At 40.4% G+C, this 17,014-nt stretch overlaps 1 protein-coding gene across 1 annotated transcript in view; it reads right to left on the minus strand.

The window, feature by feature from the left end:
• Positions 1–16,881, minus strand: part of NCOA6 (nuclear receptor coactivator 6) — a 43,069-nt gene extending 26,188 nt beyond the window's left edge. Inside the window, exons 1-6 of the mRNA XM_015647440.3 lie at positions 16,645–16,881; positions 10,659–10,761; positions 5,420–5,583; positions 5,042–5,316; positions 1,812–1,967; positions 1,129–1,251 (exon numbers count right to left, since the gene is read on the minus strand). Of these exons, the coding sequence (XP_015502926.1) occupies positions 1,129–1,251; positions 1,812–1,967; positions 5,042–5,276 (514 nt within the window). The 5' untranslated portion in view covers positions 5,277–5,316; positions 5,420–5,583; positions 10,659–10,761; positions 16,645–16,881. The remainder of the gene's footprint in view (positions 1–1,128; positions 1,252–1,811; positions 1,968–5,041; positions 5,317–5,419; positions 5,584–10,658; positions 10,762–16,644) is intronic.
• Between the last annotated feature and the right edge of the window lie 133 nt (positions 16,882–17,014).

Genomic DNA, 17,014 nt, shown 5'->3' on the forward strand with positions numbered 1-17,014 from the left:
AGTCTGACCTACCACTGAAAGCACCAAGTGACAAGATTGTATCAAAGCCATACATGTAACTCAGGCTTTTGCAAAATCTGAAACTAGAAAGTAACTGAGGTATTGCAAGAGAAAAAATTCAATGTTTCACTTCCAGGGGCTGTAATTTTCTAAAATGATTGCTATTGTTGCTGTGTTGGTTATATTGCTGTTATGTAGTTGACCTGCAGACAGGAAATAAAGGCTCTGATTGGCTCAGTGGAGAGTAGAGCCCTTCTTTAAATGTTTTAGACTTTGTTAAGGACAAAGATTTCACTACTGTTTAATAAGGTTTCTACAAAGTTGAAATGTTCTTTCCATTCCTTCTCCTCAACAGACACAAATGCATCTTAAATAAACTGACCAAAATGCTCCTGGTGTAATTGCTTTAAATCATATTTAATAAAATATTAGCTATTTATTTTGCCTTATGATTCAGGTACTTTAATAAATTAGGTAGTATCTTTCTCTGTAAAAATTCTCCATCAGATTTGAGTTTTGTAGTTAAAAATTCTGTATGAATATAGAATGCTCTAAAATACAGTTAATAAACTACACCTTTCCACAAAAATTCCCTCTTTATGATCAGTTCTCAAAAGCTTATCAGAAAATAAGGAGAGAGTAACAATGGCAATGTCCTGTTCATCCCATAATTCTAATGGACTTAATCTAAGTCAGTTTATTGTACACTGAATAAAGACTTAAGCACATTTCCACAGAAGGAACCAAACAGCACACTGTGAAAATTCGTGCATATTTCAAAGTGAATTCACTACACTCAATTCATCTGCTTCTATAGACTGTATGGAAAAATCCCCAAAGAAACCAACTAACCAACAAAACCCCAAACCACCACACCCTGGAGATACCTGGAAGCCAACTGATTGGCCCTGCCAAAATCACTCCAATATTTGTGGGACACAGTGCCCCCAACAATTCATTTCCATAACACAGGACACGGTTTGACAGCACGGAACAAGAACATACATTCATTTAAATGGCATTTACAATTCTGCAAACAATAGCTGCTGTAACCAGTGGAGTTTCATTAGCCCAGTAGTGAATTTTTGAGTGTCTGAAGCACCAGAAAGAAGCCCTGAGGGGGTTTACCTTGCCCTCCCTGCATGGGGAATCCCGTGTCCATGCGCATGGCGGTGCTCGCTCCCAGGGGCCCGTTGATCCGAACATCCTGGCTCCTGCTCTGGCCTAAAGCCAAGTTGATAGCACCTTCCCCTAGAGCAAGGCACAGGTTGGGTGAACAGCAGAGACAGAAAACAACACAGACATTTGCAAAAGGACACTTAAGAGATGCCAAGGAAGGAAGAACAGGCTTCACCTCCACTGGGTACTTGAGAAGGACACTTACACATCACATTGCTCTTCTGGATTTCAGTTTCAAGAAGAACAAATTTCATTACAAGAATTATCTGCCCTTGATTTCATCCCGAGGGTGCTCCTGGACAATGTCCAGAACGGATATGGGAACTGTGAAATCCACTGAAAACTTGTCTTAAAGAAAGCCTCATATGAAACAACAGGGAAAGAAAATCAGCCAACTCTTTCCTAGTCAACACACAGAAAAAAATTTTCAGGAGGGTTTCTGGTGCCTGAAGCATTTCCAGCTTTCATTTTTATAATTAGTAAATTTTATTCTTGAAAGAATAAAAGTCTTGAGCTATCTTTTTCACTAAAGCCAAAGTAGTAACTTACAAGTTTTGCAACGCTGAGTACACAAAATTGTTTTTTGAGACTAAGTAAATCTGAGTTTTGGAAGCAGATTCTGTGGGAAATACCTTCAATCTGAACTGAGAGAATGCCCAGGTCTCGGAGCTGTTGGTTGTTGTTCTGAGCCAGGATTCGCAGCCGCTCGGCTGCTTCCCGGGGGATGTTGAAGGTGACACGAACGCTGTTCCAAGGCTCAATCTTCTGCACTTTTAACTTGTTGGATTCTTAAAAGAAAAGCAATCCAAGTTAATATAAAGGCAGTTTTTAAACATGTGTGATGAAACAGCTTGGTTAAAAAACTGAAAAAATTGAAGTGTATTTGGCTTTGAAAATTGCCAGTGCTTAGTCTCAGGTACAGGAGATTTTTCCCCATACAGGTGTACAGCAACCACTGCTGCCAAATCACATCAGGGATTTTCCAAAAAATCAGCCATAAAAATACTACTCAAATGATAACCAATGCAATAGACAACACAATCACTTGATAGTACTACTCAAAATTTGAAATATTCTGTGGATAAACTACTTTGGAAGAAAATATCTAATAAAATAGATTTCATACAATTATAGGTATTAGGTTTGGGTTGGAAGGGACCTTGAAGTCCATCTCATTCCACCCCCTGCCATGACAGGGACACCTTCCACCATCCCAGGCTGCTCCAAGCCTCATCCAACCCAGCCTTGGACACTTCCAGGGATCCAGGGGCAGCCCCAGCTGCTCTGGGCACCCTGTGCCAGGGCCTGCCCACCCTGCCAGGGAAGAATTTCTTCCTAATACCCCATCTAAAATCTAGACTCCTTCATCTCAAGGCCATTGCTCCTTGCCCTGTCCCTCCATCCCTTTTCCAAAGTCCCTCCCCAGCTCTCCTGGAACCCCTTTAAGCACTGGAAGGGACTTTGGGGTCTTCCTGGAGCCTTCTCCTCTCCAGGTGAGCACCCCCAGCTCTCCCAGCCTGGCTCAGAGCAGAGGAGCTCCAGCCCTGTGATACAGCACATTTGTGAAACAGATAAATGTGGGGAAAAACTGACTACAGGAATGAAATGCTTGAAATATTTGCTCTACAAATGCTTGTAAAACAATTTTCTTTTTTTTTCTTTTTTTTTTTAACAAGACACCAGCGCCAACAGACAACAGACTCTTAGCAATATTTCATTCATTTCTACCTCATTACTTAACTTTCTGGGTATTTTAAATCCACTGCTAAAAAGCATCTCAAAGTCATGCAAAATATTTACTTGTAGGTCTTCTGAAAACCTGTTCTACAAATGAGTATTTCTATATAGATCAGTGGTTCTCAAAGTAACAGCAGGAAGGTTCAGCAGTTATGTTGGATACATTATCCAAAGTGATACCTACCTAAATGATTGCTACAAAATACAGGATGGTTAAAATATATAGCTTTATTTATATAACTAAATATAATTTATATTATTTAAATATTTTTATATATTATAAGTAATATATAAGTAAATACATATTATAGATATAATTATAATTATAACAATAATGTATTAAATAATAATGTTATATATTAGATATAGTTATATCTAGTATATAATTATATATTATAGTTAACTATGTATAATACATAGTTCTATTATTTAAATATTTATATATATATATAATTAAAATTTATATTAAAAATATAGCTTTATAAATTTCCAGTTTCTATCTTTCTGTAAAGAAAAAGTTCCTCTCAAAACAGAAAGTATTGACCCAAATTTTCATCAGCCAACTCCTCCACTGTAACCTTAGATTTACTAGATATTTGCTAACTTTTGGAGTCTGAAATTTGGAGTCTGAGTTAAGAATGCCAACACTCATTCCTATTTAGGAAGCTCTTGTTCACCAAGTCTTTTTTGCTGCTATAATAACGGAATTATTAAACTCATTCTTGTTCTGACTATAAACCTGGTTTTGGCTGGAAACATGGCAGGAGGAATTTTAAAATCCCCTTTTGTGGAGGTTTGAACAATCCCATCTTTTCTGTTATTATTGTTCCAGTATCTTATGTAGAAAAATTGTATCATCAGTTTCAGTATTTCTATGTATTTGTAACCAAGTTTCTCATTTTTCAAACACTGCACCTGTTAGTAAATTTTAAATTTTTGTTATTTACTAACTCCACATTCAGGATTATCCTATTTTGCTCTGAATCAGTTTAAATAACTTCTCACATGGAGAAAATTCAAATTAATTTGACATTGATTTTAAAAATTTGCTTTCTCAGCTGAGGTCTGAATTGTATTTATTAATCCTGGCATTAATATTTATAACAGACTCAGCATGCAGATGCCTCTATGTAACAAAGATGACTACATGCAGTTATAGATGGAATTTATTTCAAATCAAAAACCACTCTATCTGTGGTATTATACATAACCCTTCACACCAGTAATGGTCTGTTAGTTTACATCTCCTTCCAACTGTTTGTAAGCTACAGCTCAAAACTGATATTTCTTCATAGTGTTTTTGTCTTATCCCAGCACAAGAGCAAGAACCCAACAAACTGATGCCAGCTGACCACATGGACAAAACTGAAAGAAAAGACTAAAGGGACAAAACAATTCAGTCTGGTTATTGAGAAGTAATGTGTGTTTGATACTTTTGAAGGAAACAATCAAGGCTGCCATGGTGCATACCTGAGCAGCCATCAGTAAGCAGGACAAGACCTTTTGCAACATGCTCAGACAGGGGACAGACAAATGTCTTTTTGCAGATCTAAACATGCTGGTAAGAGATGTCCCTAAAACCTGTTATCACTGACCTGGCCTGGAGCTGTTCCCAGAGCTGGGTGAGCATTCAGAGGTATGTCAGGGCACTACTCATTCCCCAACACAAATCAATCAATCAATCAATCAATCAATCAAGGTAGGTCAGAAAAGGGCAGTAATGTCACAGGTACTGGAAAGTGAACCCATTCTCAGATGAACTGCAGTAGTTTAAATTGGACAGTTTGGGCAGTAAAACACATCTCCTGTGTGAACAAGCCTGTTTCCACTTTTGTATACCACAGCCATGTATAATATAGGGACATGAAAGAGAATAAAACCAGGTAAAATGTGGAAACAGAAGAGAAATGAATGAACTTGCTAAATAAACCAGTTTTAAACAACAAACAGCTGCAGACACTTGCAGTCTGCATTTCTGAGAACAGCTCACAAATTCACTAAGAATAACCCAAATAAATATCATTACAAATTAAGTAGCTCAAACCCAATATAATCTATTTTTTGTGCAAAGTACCCTGACTATGTAAATAAGCATTTTAAGGGAAGTGACAAGAAGATCCATTACCCATGTGTAAAAGGCCAGGCACATTCTCCAGTATGGTATCCAGCTTCTGCTCAAAGTCTCTGTCACTTATATTTCCTTTAAAAGCTACAAAGATTGTGGAATCCCCAGGAGCAGCCTCCTGTTTCAGTTCATCTTCCTCCAGTCCTGAATCAAAATCCACCTCTAAGTCTTCCATAGCTGAGGAGTACAAGGAGGCATATGTATCTTTTAAGTTAGGTAGATCATCCAAAATCATTGTTTCCAACAATGGGAGCCTGTCAGACGTCAAGGTGAAGCTTGGAAGAGAAAAAGAGAATTATAATACATACAATAATAATTGTGTAAGAACATTAACAGCTGTTTTCAATGGCCCATTTGGTCATTGACAGAAAAACCTACCTGGTGAGCCAGTGTTGGGCTCTGTGAGACCAAGTGTGTGAGGCTGAAAATGGTGGCCATGGCAGTGTCCAAGCTGTTCCTCCACAAGGACAAACAGAAGGGGGTTCCAGGAAGAATTGTGCTGCACGTGACTTGAGAAGGATTCCAGTTGATCTAAAAGATAGCTAGAAAGGAAGGTAGAGGATAAAAAAATCAAAGGGAAATTAATTATATTCATTTCTGTATCACAGAGGGGGAAAGCAAGCACCTGGTACCAATGCTGAAGTGCCTGTCAGGAGACTAAATCTCATAGCAACAGCTGAATTATAGTGATAGGAAGAACCACCAAATTTATTTTAGAGACTGCAGATGCAATAGGTCCAAAGCAGTAGGAAAGCCACAGCACATTTTTACCAGGAGAAATATAGCATTTGACAAATATTTTACTCACACGCAGCAAAATCTCAGGCATACTATGCCTACTTTCCTAAAGTTTGTAAAGATTTAGGTGTTTTCAGCTTCTTATGCACATAACGACTTGAAATCTGCTCCCCCTGTCACAGCCCACAACTCTCACCATGCCCCCACATCACACTCAGATAAGAATGAATTCAGTAAGTCAAGTCCCACACCTGATGGATTTTGCTTAATAAAATGTCTAAACTTTGCAATGAATTTTGACATTATGACATTAATCTAAGCTGTTACAGAAGCAAATCTGTGATAAAATTATCCCTAAACTTAGAGTGAATGCCACCAATGTTAAGATACACTGCTAAAAGATTCAAACCATCTGTAGAAACAGCCAAAAAAGGGTGGTTTGGAAAAACACCATTGTCAAAATCAAATCCATTCACCAGGCAGGACTGTCAAGACCTTGTAACTCCAAAGCTGTGGCAACTTGGGACAACCTGTCCAGAAGGTTTAGCTCAGGACAACACACCCTTGAACAGGACACAGATTAGGGTTTTGGCAGAGGTTCAAGTTCCCAACTCAAATTAAAACCACAACTTTCAGATTCAAGGTGAGTTGCAGATACTGGCCAGAAAGCAGCCTTTTCTAATTAAAAAAAAAATCTAACAGTGTTAGATAAGCACAGATTCAGCTCTACACTGTTTGCACACTCACACAAGGCTGCTGAAGGGACAATATTACAAAGGAAAAATCAGGGACTTGAAAGTCACAAACTCCCCTCAGCTTTTGGTCACATCTCTATACATACACTCACTATATTTACATAATACTGGGTTTTTTCTCCCTTGGAACCCTACCCCACACCAGGCAATCCAACAGCACTAAGGAACAATCCCCTATTTTACATGGAGTTACTCTCTCATCCTGCAGCACCAGCCTTCATCCTCAAATCTCAGATTAAAAACCAAGTGAATTTTGTCTCATAAGCTCTTCTGCAGTCCTGCATCAGAAAATAAGTTCAATGTTTCACAGGTATAGATCTATTTCCATAGTGCTTTCATATACCTATTATTCCCATGGAAACTTTAAAGATGGGTAATAGAGAAATAAATTTCAAAAATTCATTACCAGGTGAACACAGAGATAATTAAATCTTTTTTCTTTCCCCTTTAGGCTTTGTATCTAAATTACTGCCCTGAGTGTTTGGCACCTCCATTAAGGCAAACTCCTCCATTTCATGTCAATTGCCCAGATAATGAGATAATAAAGATGTTTTAACTGATTTAACTGTGACAAGATGTTTTAACTGATTTTCACACAATTTCTTGGACAGGTAACTTCCTTACCCAAGCTGGCTTTACACTAACCAGGAGAGCAGTCCTTCTCCTTCTGCATTCCTACATCTTTCATTCCACATCCACTGACTCCAGGGAGAGAGGAGCTGAGATTCCTACACAAATGGCCTTTTTAATGACCAAACACAGCCATTCTGTGCAAGGAATGAGGCAAGCATCCTGTGAAGTATAAGCACTATATTTTGAAGAAAATGACATAGAATATTACTTGTCAGAAAACTCTGAATAATTTTTTTAGGGAGAGAAATCTCAGCTCAAAATACAGGCTCCTACATGTTGAAAAGGTACAACTACTTGGAGGTGATGGGGTGTTACACCTGAAGTGAGAAACATGAGTACATCTGACAATCCCTAACACCAAAGAAATAAGAATTTACTTACAAGAACACAAAAATTTCAAATCTTTTTTTTTTTAATGGAGATGTCTGAAGCCTCCATCTTCCCTGTTTTAAGAGCAGAAAACCCCCAGATTCCTTAAATCATGGTTTTTAAACAATTCATAAAAATACTGCAACTTAGACCAAATTTCATCAACCTCATCTGAATGTGCTAAAATCTGACAGGATTTGTTGAAGTTGTGGCCCTTTGTAAACATGCTAAAAATTGAGTTTTCTAAATCCTAAAGGACCACAGGCCTTGCTTCACTTGGCTCAGAGAGTCACGGGAACACAGGGATATTGTGAGTGAGGGAAACAAACCAAGACCAAGCTTTACCTCCCAGATCAGCACATGTATCTACAGCTCACTTTTCATTTTTTCTCTACATCATGCTCCTTAAGGATCTCTGCTATATTCATCTGCACTCTTCCCCTCTCAAACACACGAAATTTAGTCCATTCCTATACTCGGGTATCATTTATCACAGGTATGACATAAGAAAGTAGTGATTTGCAAAATTTTCCTTTTCAGGCAGTGCACAGCACACCATCCATGTCAGAGCAAATGAATCCCAGCTGCAGGGTCCTAACTTCTGTAATCTCACGGTTATAGGGTTGCCTTCCATAAATCCTGAGCAAGCACTTGACCATAATTAGCAGGGTACCTTCCCTCAACATTCTTCCATACAAACACAAAAAGCCTTCAGCATAAGCACAGAGGTAAAACACTGCTCATTCAACAATCCATGTAAACCAGAACTCCCAGCAGGCTGAGAAGAGTCTCTGATGAGTAAGAACCACACCTGAACTGATGTGCACAACCACAGCAACCAGGAACTCAAGCACCCATGCCCACTGGGCAGTACAAGAAGGTCTCTGACCATCATCCTTCCTTCAAACAGCACATGTGGTCCTGTTCCTGCACCTGCTCCTTTAGAATTTCCACATTAGTATTTCCCATTGTACAATTGTTTCTGGAAACTCAGAGCAAGTCCAGTGCTGCCACATGGCAACCATTTACCCACAAACCTGGAACTGGCTGCAGCAGCAAAACCAGTGTTATGCCTCTTTATAATAAAGTTTGTCTTATTCAGTACAGTCTAATTAATAAAAATATCTAACTGAAGAGAGGTGGGGATAAACATCCAAATAATGGACAAATAGCCAAAATAGCACCTGCACTGTTGTATGAGGACAGGAAGTGGAAGAGTTTGAGCCATGAAGACCAGAGTTTCCAAGCTGAAGGGCACACCCTGGGCTGCTGGAGCCAGGAGCTCCCAGGCACACTCAGCTTATGGATAAAACAACTAAAATGTGCAAAACAGAGACTCTTCAGAGGGAGAATTCCCATGGGATACAGGATGCCACAGTTGAGACCTGGGATGATGGACAGCTGAGGCACACACACACCACTGGGAGCCCCAAGGCATTTTGTTGTGCCCTGTGCTGTCCCCAGCAGCCTGCACAACAAACCCAGCACCACGTGGCTAGACAAGGCTTGGAAAATCCCATCCAGACCCCAGAAGAGATGGGATTAGAGCAAAATCTGAAATAGCCAGTTGTCACTAACTGGGGAGCAGCTGAAAGCTGGCAGGTTCTTGAGGACCTGGAAGTGCTGGTCTCTGGAGTGAAAAAACAACACAAAGGGAAAAAACCCAAACTGATATCTTGGTATTTTTGACCCAAGGTTCACTCAATTAATCCAAACTTCTGTCAATTTGACTCTTGAATAGAATTTGAAATTTCTTGCCTTTCCTTCCCCTATCTATTGCACTACACAGAGCACACAAAGCAAACCAATGCTTTGTCTCGCCACCTGTCCCAGATTTTCTGCCCCAGTCTATTGATTTACAAGCTTTTTCATGTATTCAAAATAAACACTTTCACAATTGATGTCACACCAGAAACTGCACTCTCCCAAAACAAATAACAAGTACTAGAATCATGCTCTACATCTCAACAAGTACTCTTCCAAATTACACAAAAGACTGGGAAGGATAAAAGCAGAAGGAAGGATGGATTGATGATGCCCTTCACTAGCAGATGGCACAAGCTGGCACTAAGCAGAGTCCTCATCCTCACACTGACTATTATTTAAAGCTGCAACATGGAAGGGAAAGACATGAAGTTACAGCCAAATCCCTTGGGGAAACCAGACTTGAGAGTGAGGAAGAAAAGTCTGAGATAGCAGTAGCAATGTAATTTCCAAAGGATTTAACTTGCATTTGCTGTCACTGAAAAAATAGTTTTCAAGCAACTTAACAGCAAAAAATGTCAGGAATAAAGGATATCTTGGATAATTCACTTTAATGTTTTCTTCTTCCCTTGTTTTAGGTGCCAGTGAAGATATGTAGAGATTTTCCTGATTGGAGCAGAGGATGTTCAGCATTGCCAGAATATTCCTGAGAGGAAGGCTTTCTATAATCTGTAACATGCACTTGCACACAGTCACACAGGCTTCACACAGTTTAAAGTGTAACACCTATAAATCCCAGAAATACTGATCACAACACTGTCTCTACTGGAGATTTGTTAACTTCAAATTTGTATCATCCTCCTACAACTGCTTGCTTTGTTGCCCAGCATAGTGATCTTGGAGCTTGTTAAACCTGAGCAATGAATAAACCTAGACACCCACATCCATTCTATGATACAGTGATTAAAATAATATAATGGTTTTGGAAAAAAAACAACAAACAAACCAAACCAAAAACCCAACAAAACCTTTAAACAAATTCTAGGAGAGTGTCATATAACAATATAACATAAGGAGATTAAATAAGGCTAAGAATCACTGTTATAATATGAAAGAATACCTAAAAATAAATTTAAACATGCACTAAAATTTCCTCTAAAACAACTTAGCCAGGGTTCCAGTCATTTCAAACTTGGTTGGTGTTAGATGAATGATACCACTAAAGCATCTCAAATACTCTCCTTGGGAGGAGCAGCCACAAACCTGATGGCAAATACCCCTAAGCCTGTATGGCTGAGTGGGAAGTCAGCTCTGGAGCCAGCCCACCTCTGCAAACACACACAGCAGTGAGGACTGGCAAGAGGAGAATGTATAAAAACAAGAGATATCCAGATGCATCATATGCTCATTTTACCTACCAAAACAAATTTCACAACTTCAGTATTTTGGGGTGTGCAACAGGACTTCAGGTAATTCCAGGCTTGCAAACATGGTTAAACAGCAACTCCCAAATATGGAATCCTGAAAGAAAACCATCACAATTCATCAATGATGCAAAATAACAGAAATACTGAACATACTGGTGAATAGCTCCATTTTTAATATGCAGTTTTGAGAAACAAATGCTCTCCTCAGCAATGTAAAAAGCACATATTACTATATTCAGATTTAAAGCAAAACCTGAGGAGCTTGAAAAATCAACCTTTCCTTACAGGCAGAAAATGGAATCCTTCCTTTAGCTGGAAGTGACATTCTATTCTTCTAAACAGGGCAAGTTTTATCTAGAATAATGTATTTATTTCTTAGGACAAACTCATGTAGATTAAACTAATCTTCAGAACAGAGAAACTGGCACAGCCAGGATGTCCCTCAGCTCATCCTGAGCAGGCACCTAAACTGGCTCAGGATAAGCTCATTCCAGAAGCACATTTGCAGCCCACAGAACCACCTCAGACAGACATTGGTGCTGCAGCTATTCCTAGCCCCTGCTCCTGGTCACAGGCTCACCAAGCTGCACTCCAGCTCCTGGCACCATAAAAACATAGCAGTAAAGCTAAATGGCTTCAGGACAACAAAACACCGCCCCTCGAATCAACGGCATTTATAGGCACAGCCCAGGGGTGGTTCTCAAGGAGATTTTCTGCTTACATGCTTGCCTGCTCATCAGTGGGGAAGCAGATTGCCTAAAAACAAACAGGGGAAGCAGAAAATGGAAGAAGACTCAGAAAGAAAAAGCAGAAATTTGTTGTTTTCTATCTAGACAACAAAGCAAAATTGCTTTAAAAGCCTTATTGTGCTGCAGCCTGTGCACTTTGCACCAACCCAGCAACTCAGAGAGAAGGAAAGAGGTTTTACATTAAATCACATCCCATATGCTTTGCAGCACTTTTAATGGTCATCTAACACTTTTCAATCTCTCGTACCTTCTTGTATTTCTAAGTAATTGTAACTCAAGAAGTGTAGCACCAAGTTGAAGGCCTGATGACTAAACCACAAGCAGTGACCTGTTTCCAGCTCTATGCACCTGCAAAAATACCATGACCAGACACCAAGCTGAGGAGCAAAATCGGAATCTGATATAGGAAATTTTAGTATTATTGTATAAGCCAAAACTAAAAAAGGTTTTCACATTCTACAGCAGATACTTCATTAGTTCTACTTTTTCCCCCCTTTTCATAAAAGTCTAAAGCTGAGTCTCATAGCAAACTGGCTGGTTACCTCCAAAGCCAGGCCAAGACTTCACAGGAAAGGCCAGGCCTTGGAAAAGCTGTTTTTAAGGAAGCCTCCAATGTGCAGCAGCCAGTCCCCATGTTGAGTTCCTGTGCCTTAGCCCTGCAGGGTGAGGGTGATTTTGGCTAAAGGGTGGGAAAGTGGAGCGAAGAAAAATCTTCTGAACTCCTTGGTGCAAGGAACCAAAGGGTTTTTGTTCCTTCTGTTCTCCCTTCTGAGTGTCCCTCATCATGACACCCAGCTGCTCCAAAGGAGGACTGGGAAAGACAGGCTGCCTAGCACTTCTCAGTGAGAAACTGAGCCTGGGCTATGGGAAGAAGAAGAAAAAATACCTGCTACTGTCTCCATTCCCATTGTGCACATGGGATGAGACCCAAAATTGGTTAAGGAAAATAAGAAATTAACATTGGTTCATTAACTCCAACTTTCAGTACAGTAAGTTATCTGACAGACCTGGACACTGAGCACAAACCTTAGCAGACCCCAAGGAATCATAGAAACTGCCCTGTGAAGTGTTCCAGCTCCAGAAAGAGTTTTATTTAGAGTTTATACTTTCCCAAACACAAAGAAAACAAACCAAGTTAGTCTCCAGCAAGACAGGCTTTGTTCACTCACACTGACACACAAGTGGTCACTGCTCCTCACACTGGTCTGCTGCACTCCCGTAGGCCTCAAGTGTAAAACACTAAAACCCAAATGCTTCCAACAAGGAGAAAATTACAGCTTGTTATAACACACATGACTCTTGGCAGTGATATTCTGATGCAGTGACAGCAGTTTAATGAAACATCAGTGTGTTAAAGTTTCATGAAGTTTGCTGAAAGCCCACGACTCAGGCCAAGCTGCAATGCACACGCCTCAGCTGAGCCATTCGCTTTTATTCCAACAGAATTTGACTGCTGAGATGCTCAGGACTGCTCTGAAAAGCAGGATGATAACTCCAGAATAAGCAGCTAAGTTAGCCATGTAGAAATTACCCCTTTCAGTAGCTGAGATACAAACCAAGGTATCTACCAAGCAAAAGGGAAATAGGAATCACCAATTCTATTGGAAGCTGCCTACCTACTGTCTACCCAGCACAATATTTGCTTAATCAGTTCCCATTAGCTGAGTTACTAATTTCCCATGGTAAGGATATTGCCATTTGGGAGCAGATTCACACTGTGAATACAGACAGAACTTTGCAGTACATAACTTTCCACAAAGATCCACCAACGCAATCAGCAAACAAAATGAGATGCTATTTAAAATCAGGAGCATCTTGACTGTATTTGGTCTTGCTTTCAAAAGTTATGAAAAAGGCCTTTTCAAGTAGCAATCTGTGCTCTGTGTTACAACAAGCTTTATATTTAAACCTGAATTTAACTACTACCAGATCTTTCTGGGCTGGCACACCCCACAGGTGCTCCTTTATCATCAAATTCTCACAGGGCTTCCTAAACACCAATATAAACACCCCAGAAATCCATGTGATCATCAGCACTGAACTAAGGTTTGACTGAAAACTGCACCTTCTGCAATATTATTCCTTCTTACATCTAATAAATATTCAGGGAATCTTTTAAAATTCTGAAATTATATAAAGGATGAAGGAAGAATTGAAGCTGAGACAAATAGCTTAAAAGTAATTCTATGATAGGAGACAGTATCAAGGACATATCAAGGTTTTCCTTGACCAAAAAACTAATCTTCATATAATAGAAGTAGTTACAGCTTTGGTTAAAATCAAGATTATTCTGAGAGTTTCCTGATTGTATAAAAACTTGCAGTTTATTTTGTGCTGCTCTGGGCTTTTGGAAAAATCAAATTTCAAGTGTTATTTATTGTCACTACTGCCATAAAGAACCACATAAGCAGCTTAGGACCTTCTGGTAAAATGTGGATGCAACAGAACCAGAAAGCAATGCATTCTTGCAGGGATGGGAAGAGCACTCCCAAAAAACCCTTCAAATAAACACTTCACCATGCATGGCAAGGGGTTGGAATGAGGCAGTCTTTAAGGTCTCCCCCCAACCCAAACCATTCTGGAATTCTGTAAATGCAGACCAGAGGCTTAACCCAGCCTCTGTGAGCAGCACACAGAAACCACAATGAGAAACACAGGACCTGCTGCATGGTCCTGGCAGGTAATTTGAGTTTCAAAACAATAAAAATTACAAAATTAAAATAATTTGCATAGGACTTGAAGAATTCAATAGCATGCATTTTTGGATATTTGGAGGAATAACTACATGATGCTCTTTCACCTAAAGCTAAAGACTAAAGCTTGAGGTCCCATATATGCAACTGAGCATAAGCAACTTCCTGTCCCAAATTTTTGGTTTGATACCAATATTTAGACATGATACCTTTATTTAGGCAAGGTATCATTCATCTCCTGTACTTTTTTATTTTCATACAAATCCAATCCAAAGCCCTGGGTAGGGCTATGCTTCAGGGCACTCATACCAGTTGGAGAAGTAGGCAACTGGTCTCAGTTCCAAGAAGAGGATGGCACTCACAAGCTGTGGAGTCCCATGTGTCTCCATCCCTCACCCCAGGTCCCAAACCAAGAGCACTGTGACACACACTTGTTGCCTTTCTTTTTCCCAAATGCATAAAGAAGGGTTATTTATTGAGTGACAGCCTCAGGGCTCTCACATATACATGACCAATTCAGTACTTATTTCTATTTTTGATTACTACAGCTGCAATTTTTGATGTGCCATTCAGCATGCAGATGGGATGCTGTTCCACTGGATGGAAAGTGATTTCTTAATTGACTGAGAAAAATCCCCGGCTCCTGGACCTCTGAAAAACTTCCACTACCATCCTGCATAATCCAAAGCTTACATTAACTTTAAACTCCAGCAGCATCAGTCTAATTAGCCAGGACACAAGACAATCTAAGTTTTCTTCATCCTCTTGAGCTAAACCTCCAGCTCTCCATGCAGGAACATGCTGACTCCGTGGCTGAAACACTGTTACTTGCAATTAATAGGGGGCTCCTGCTGAAGAACAGCAGTGACCTGCTCTGGAGGGGACAGCAGAGTCTGGAACAGTGTCAAGACAAACACAAAATATCCTCAGCTCCAGTAAAGCAAAGGTGACTTGCCTGTCTGGCTGGTGGAAATGGAGACAAGCACCTGGAGATGGAAAACACCCTTTCAGATGAAGCATCTTCTCTGCTGCCTCAGCTCAGTATCATCTGCAGTTATTTCTCCTTCCACTGCTGGCCCTTACCTTTTCCCAGCCCTACACATTCTTTCTCATTCCTTCTGCTCCAGCTGTGCATTAAGGATAAAACTTATGCTTGAATGCAGTTTTTCCAGCACTGAGGGTCAAATCCTGCTGCTCAGTGCCCTACATGCCAGCAAGCCTCCTGCTCCCTCACACCATCCCTGCACTGCAGCTTTGCATTTCTCAACAGAGACCACAGGATTTTGAAAGATACTCTCATTATGCCTTCTGCCCTTCAGAGGTTCTCTAGTGACCTATAAAATTTCACCATTACTGTTACAGCCACATTAACTCTTCAATCCCTTCAGCAGCAAACACTTCACCAAATCTATCAGATTTAGTGAGTCTGTGTAATTGGGTTGTAACTCCAGCTTCCATCCGAAAGCAATCACTGTGGTACTGGAAAATCAAAATATACTGCCAATTTAAGGTTTAGTTATCATGTTGAAACACTTAACATCTCCCACAAAGGCAGGAACCTTTGTTGTACTCAGGCAGCACAAAGAGTGGCATTACAGGTTTCAGCAGAATTTACCTCCACAACCTGTATTTTCAAATATTTAAGCCACTGAAAAATGGAAACACCCAGAGCTCCAGATGCACAAGGACCTGGAACTCTTTGGCTTCTCTACACATAGTTGTTTCTTATGTTAGAGAAGCACATACTTTTTTACTAGAAAAATGTAAAATCACTTCATCACCTGGAAACCTGTTGTAAAAACCTCCTTCCTCTGAGTCCTAGAGAAGGACAGACCTTGCAGAGAGAATTGGGGGAGATTTCCAGCCAAATCCAGTGCCTAACAGAATACCCTTCCTTGTGTTTAAAATACCAAGAAATGTAATTCCTCAACTAAAGTTCGGGTATGTGTGCAGCCCCCCACGTTCTGATCTTTCTTCTCACTGGAGACTCCAGACACAATGTTTCTGTGAAACATTTCCTCCTGGAGCCAGGTAACTTTCAGAGGAAGCCACACGGCTCAGTTCTTAGAATCTCTAGCAAACACCTCAGTAGATACTTAGAATCTGTAGCAAACACCTCGGTGTTTGTTTCGTGCAGTCCCCAGGCTGCAGACTTGGCCATTCTGAACACACGCCTTGAAACCTTTCTTTCTCGCTCCACAAGATACATAGAAAAGCTGGGGCCATTTGCTATAATTCGAAAAGAGCTACCAAATTCAAAAGTTGTAGTTATTACACTTGGTAACCTTTATGGAAAATACCAGATTTGTTCTTTGTGGATGTTTTCACATATAGGAAATACTGAAAGGTGCCTTAGCTAAAGAACAAGTCAAAACAACACACAATAATTATAAAACCAACAAGAGGCACGTTCCTTCTTCTAAGAGAGGTTTTGCCACAGTAAAACCTCTGAGAAAGATTTTACTATAGTTGCCAGTGAGGGGAATGAACAAAAATGTGTCTATGAGGAGGCTGAGAGGTCATGGAGACACAAACCTCATGAAGCTCCAACCTGCTGCCAGGATGCAGACACACAGAAGAGCTCTGTCCTTCCATTCCCCAAAGCAGCGGGAAGGAATCAGAGCCCAAAGCTTTCTGAGACGGTTTTAAAGTAGCTGAAATTTAGAGAAACGCAGAAATCACACGGAGGGGAGGAGTGAAGAGCCTTTTTCCGACTGGTTTAAGAGTCACCGAGGACTCGAACAAAAGCGAAACGTCAACGCGCCCCGGCTGACACGGCACAAAGCCGTCACCGCCCGCATGAGGTCAGGGCTGAGGGACCGGGCTCACACACACCGGCCGGACCGCCGGCAGCTCCCGAGTCTGACAGCGCTGCCGGCCCGGCCGCGCTCCCTTCCAGGCCGGC

This window comes from Parus major, chromosome 20, assembly GCF_001522545.3.
Source record: "Parus major isolate Abel chromosome 20, Parus_major1.1, whole genome shotgun sequence".
Taxonomy (NCBI): Eukaryota; Metazoa; Chordata; class Aves; order Passeriformes; family Paridae; genus Parus; species Parus major.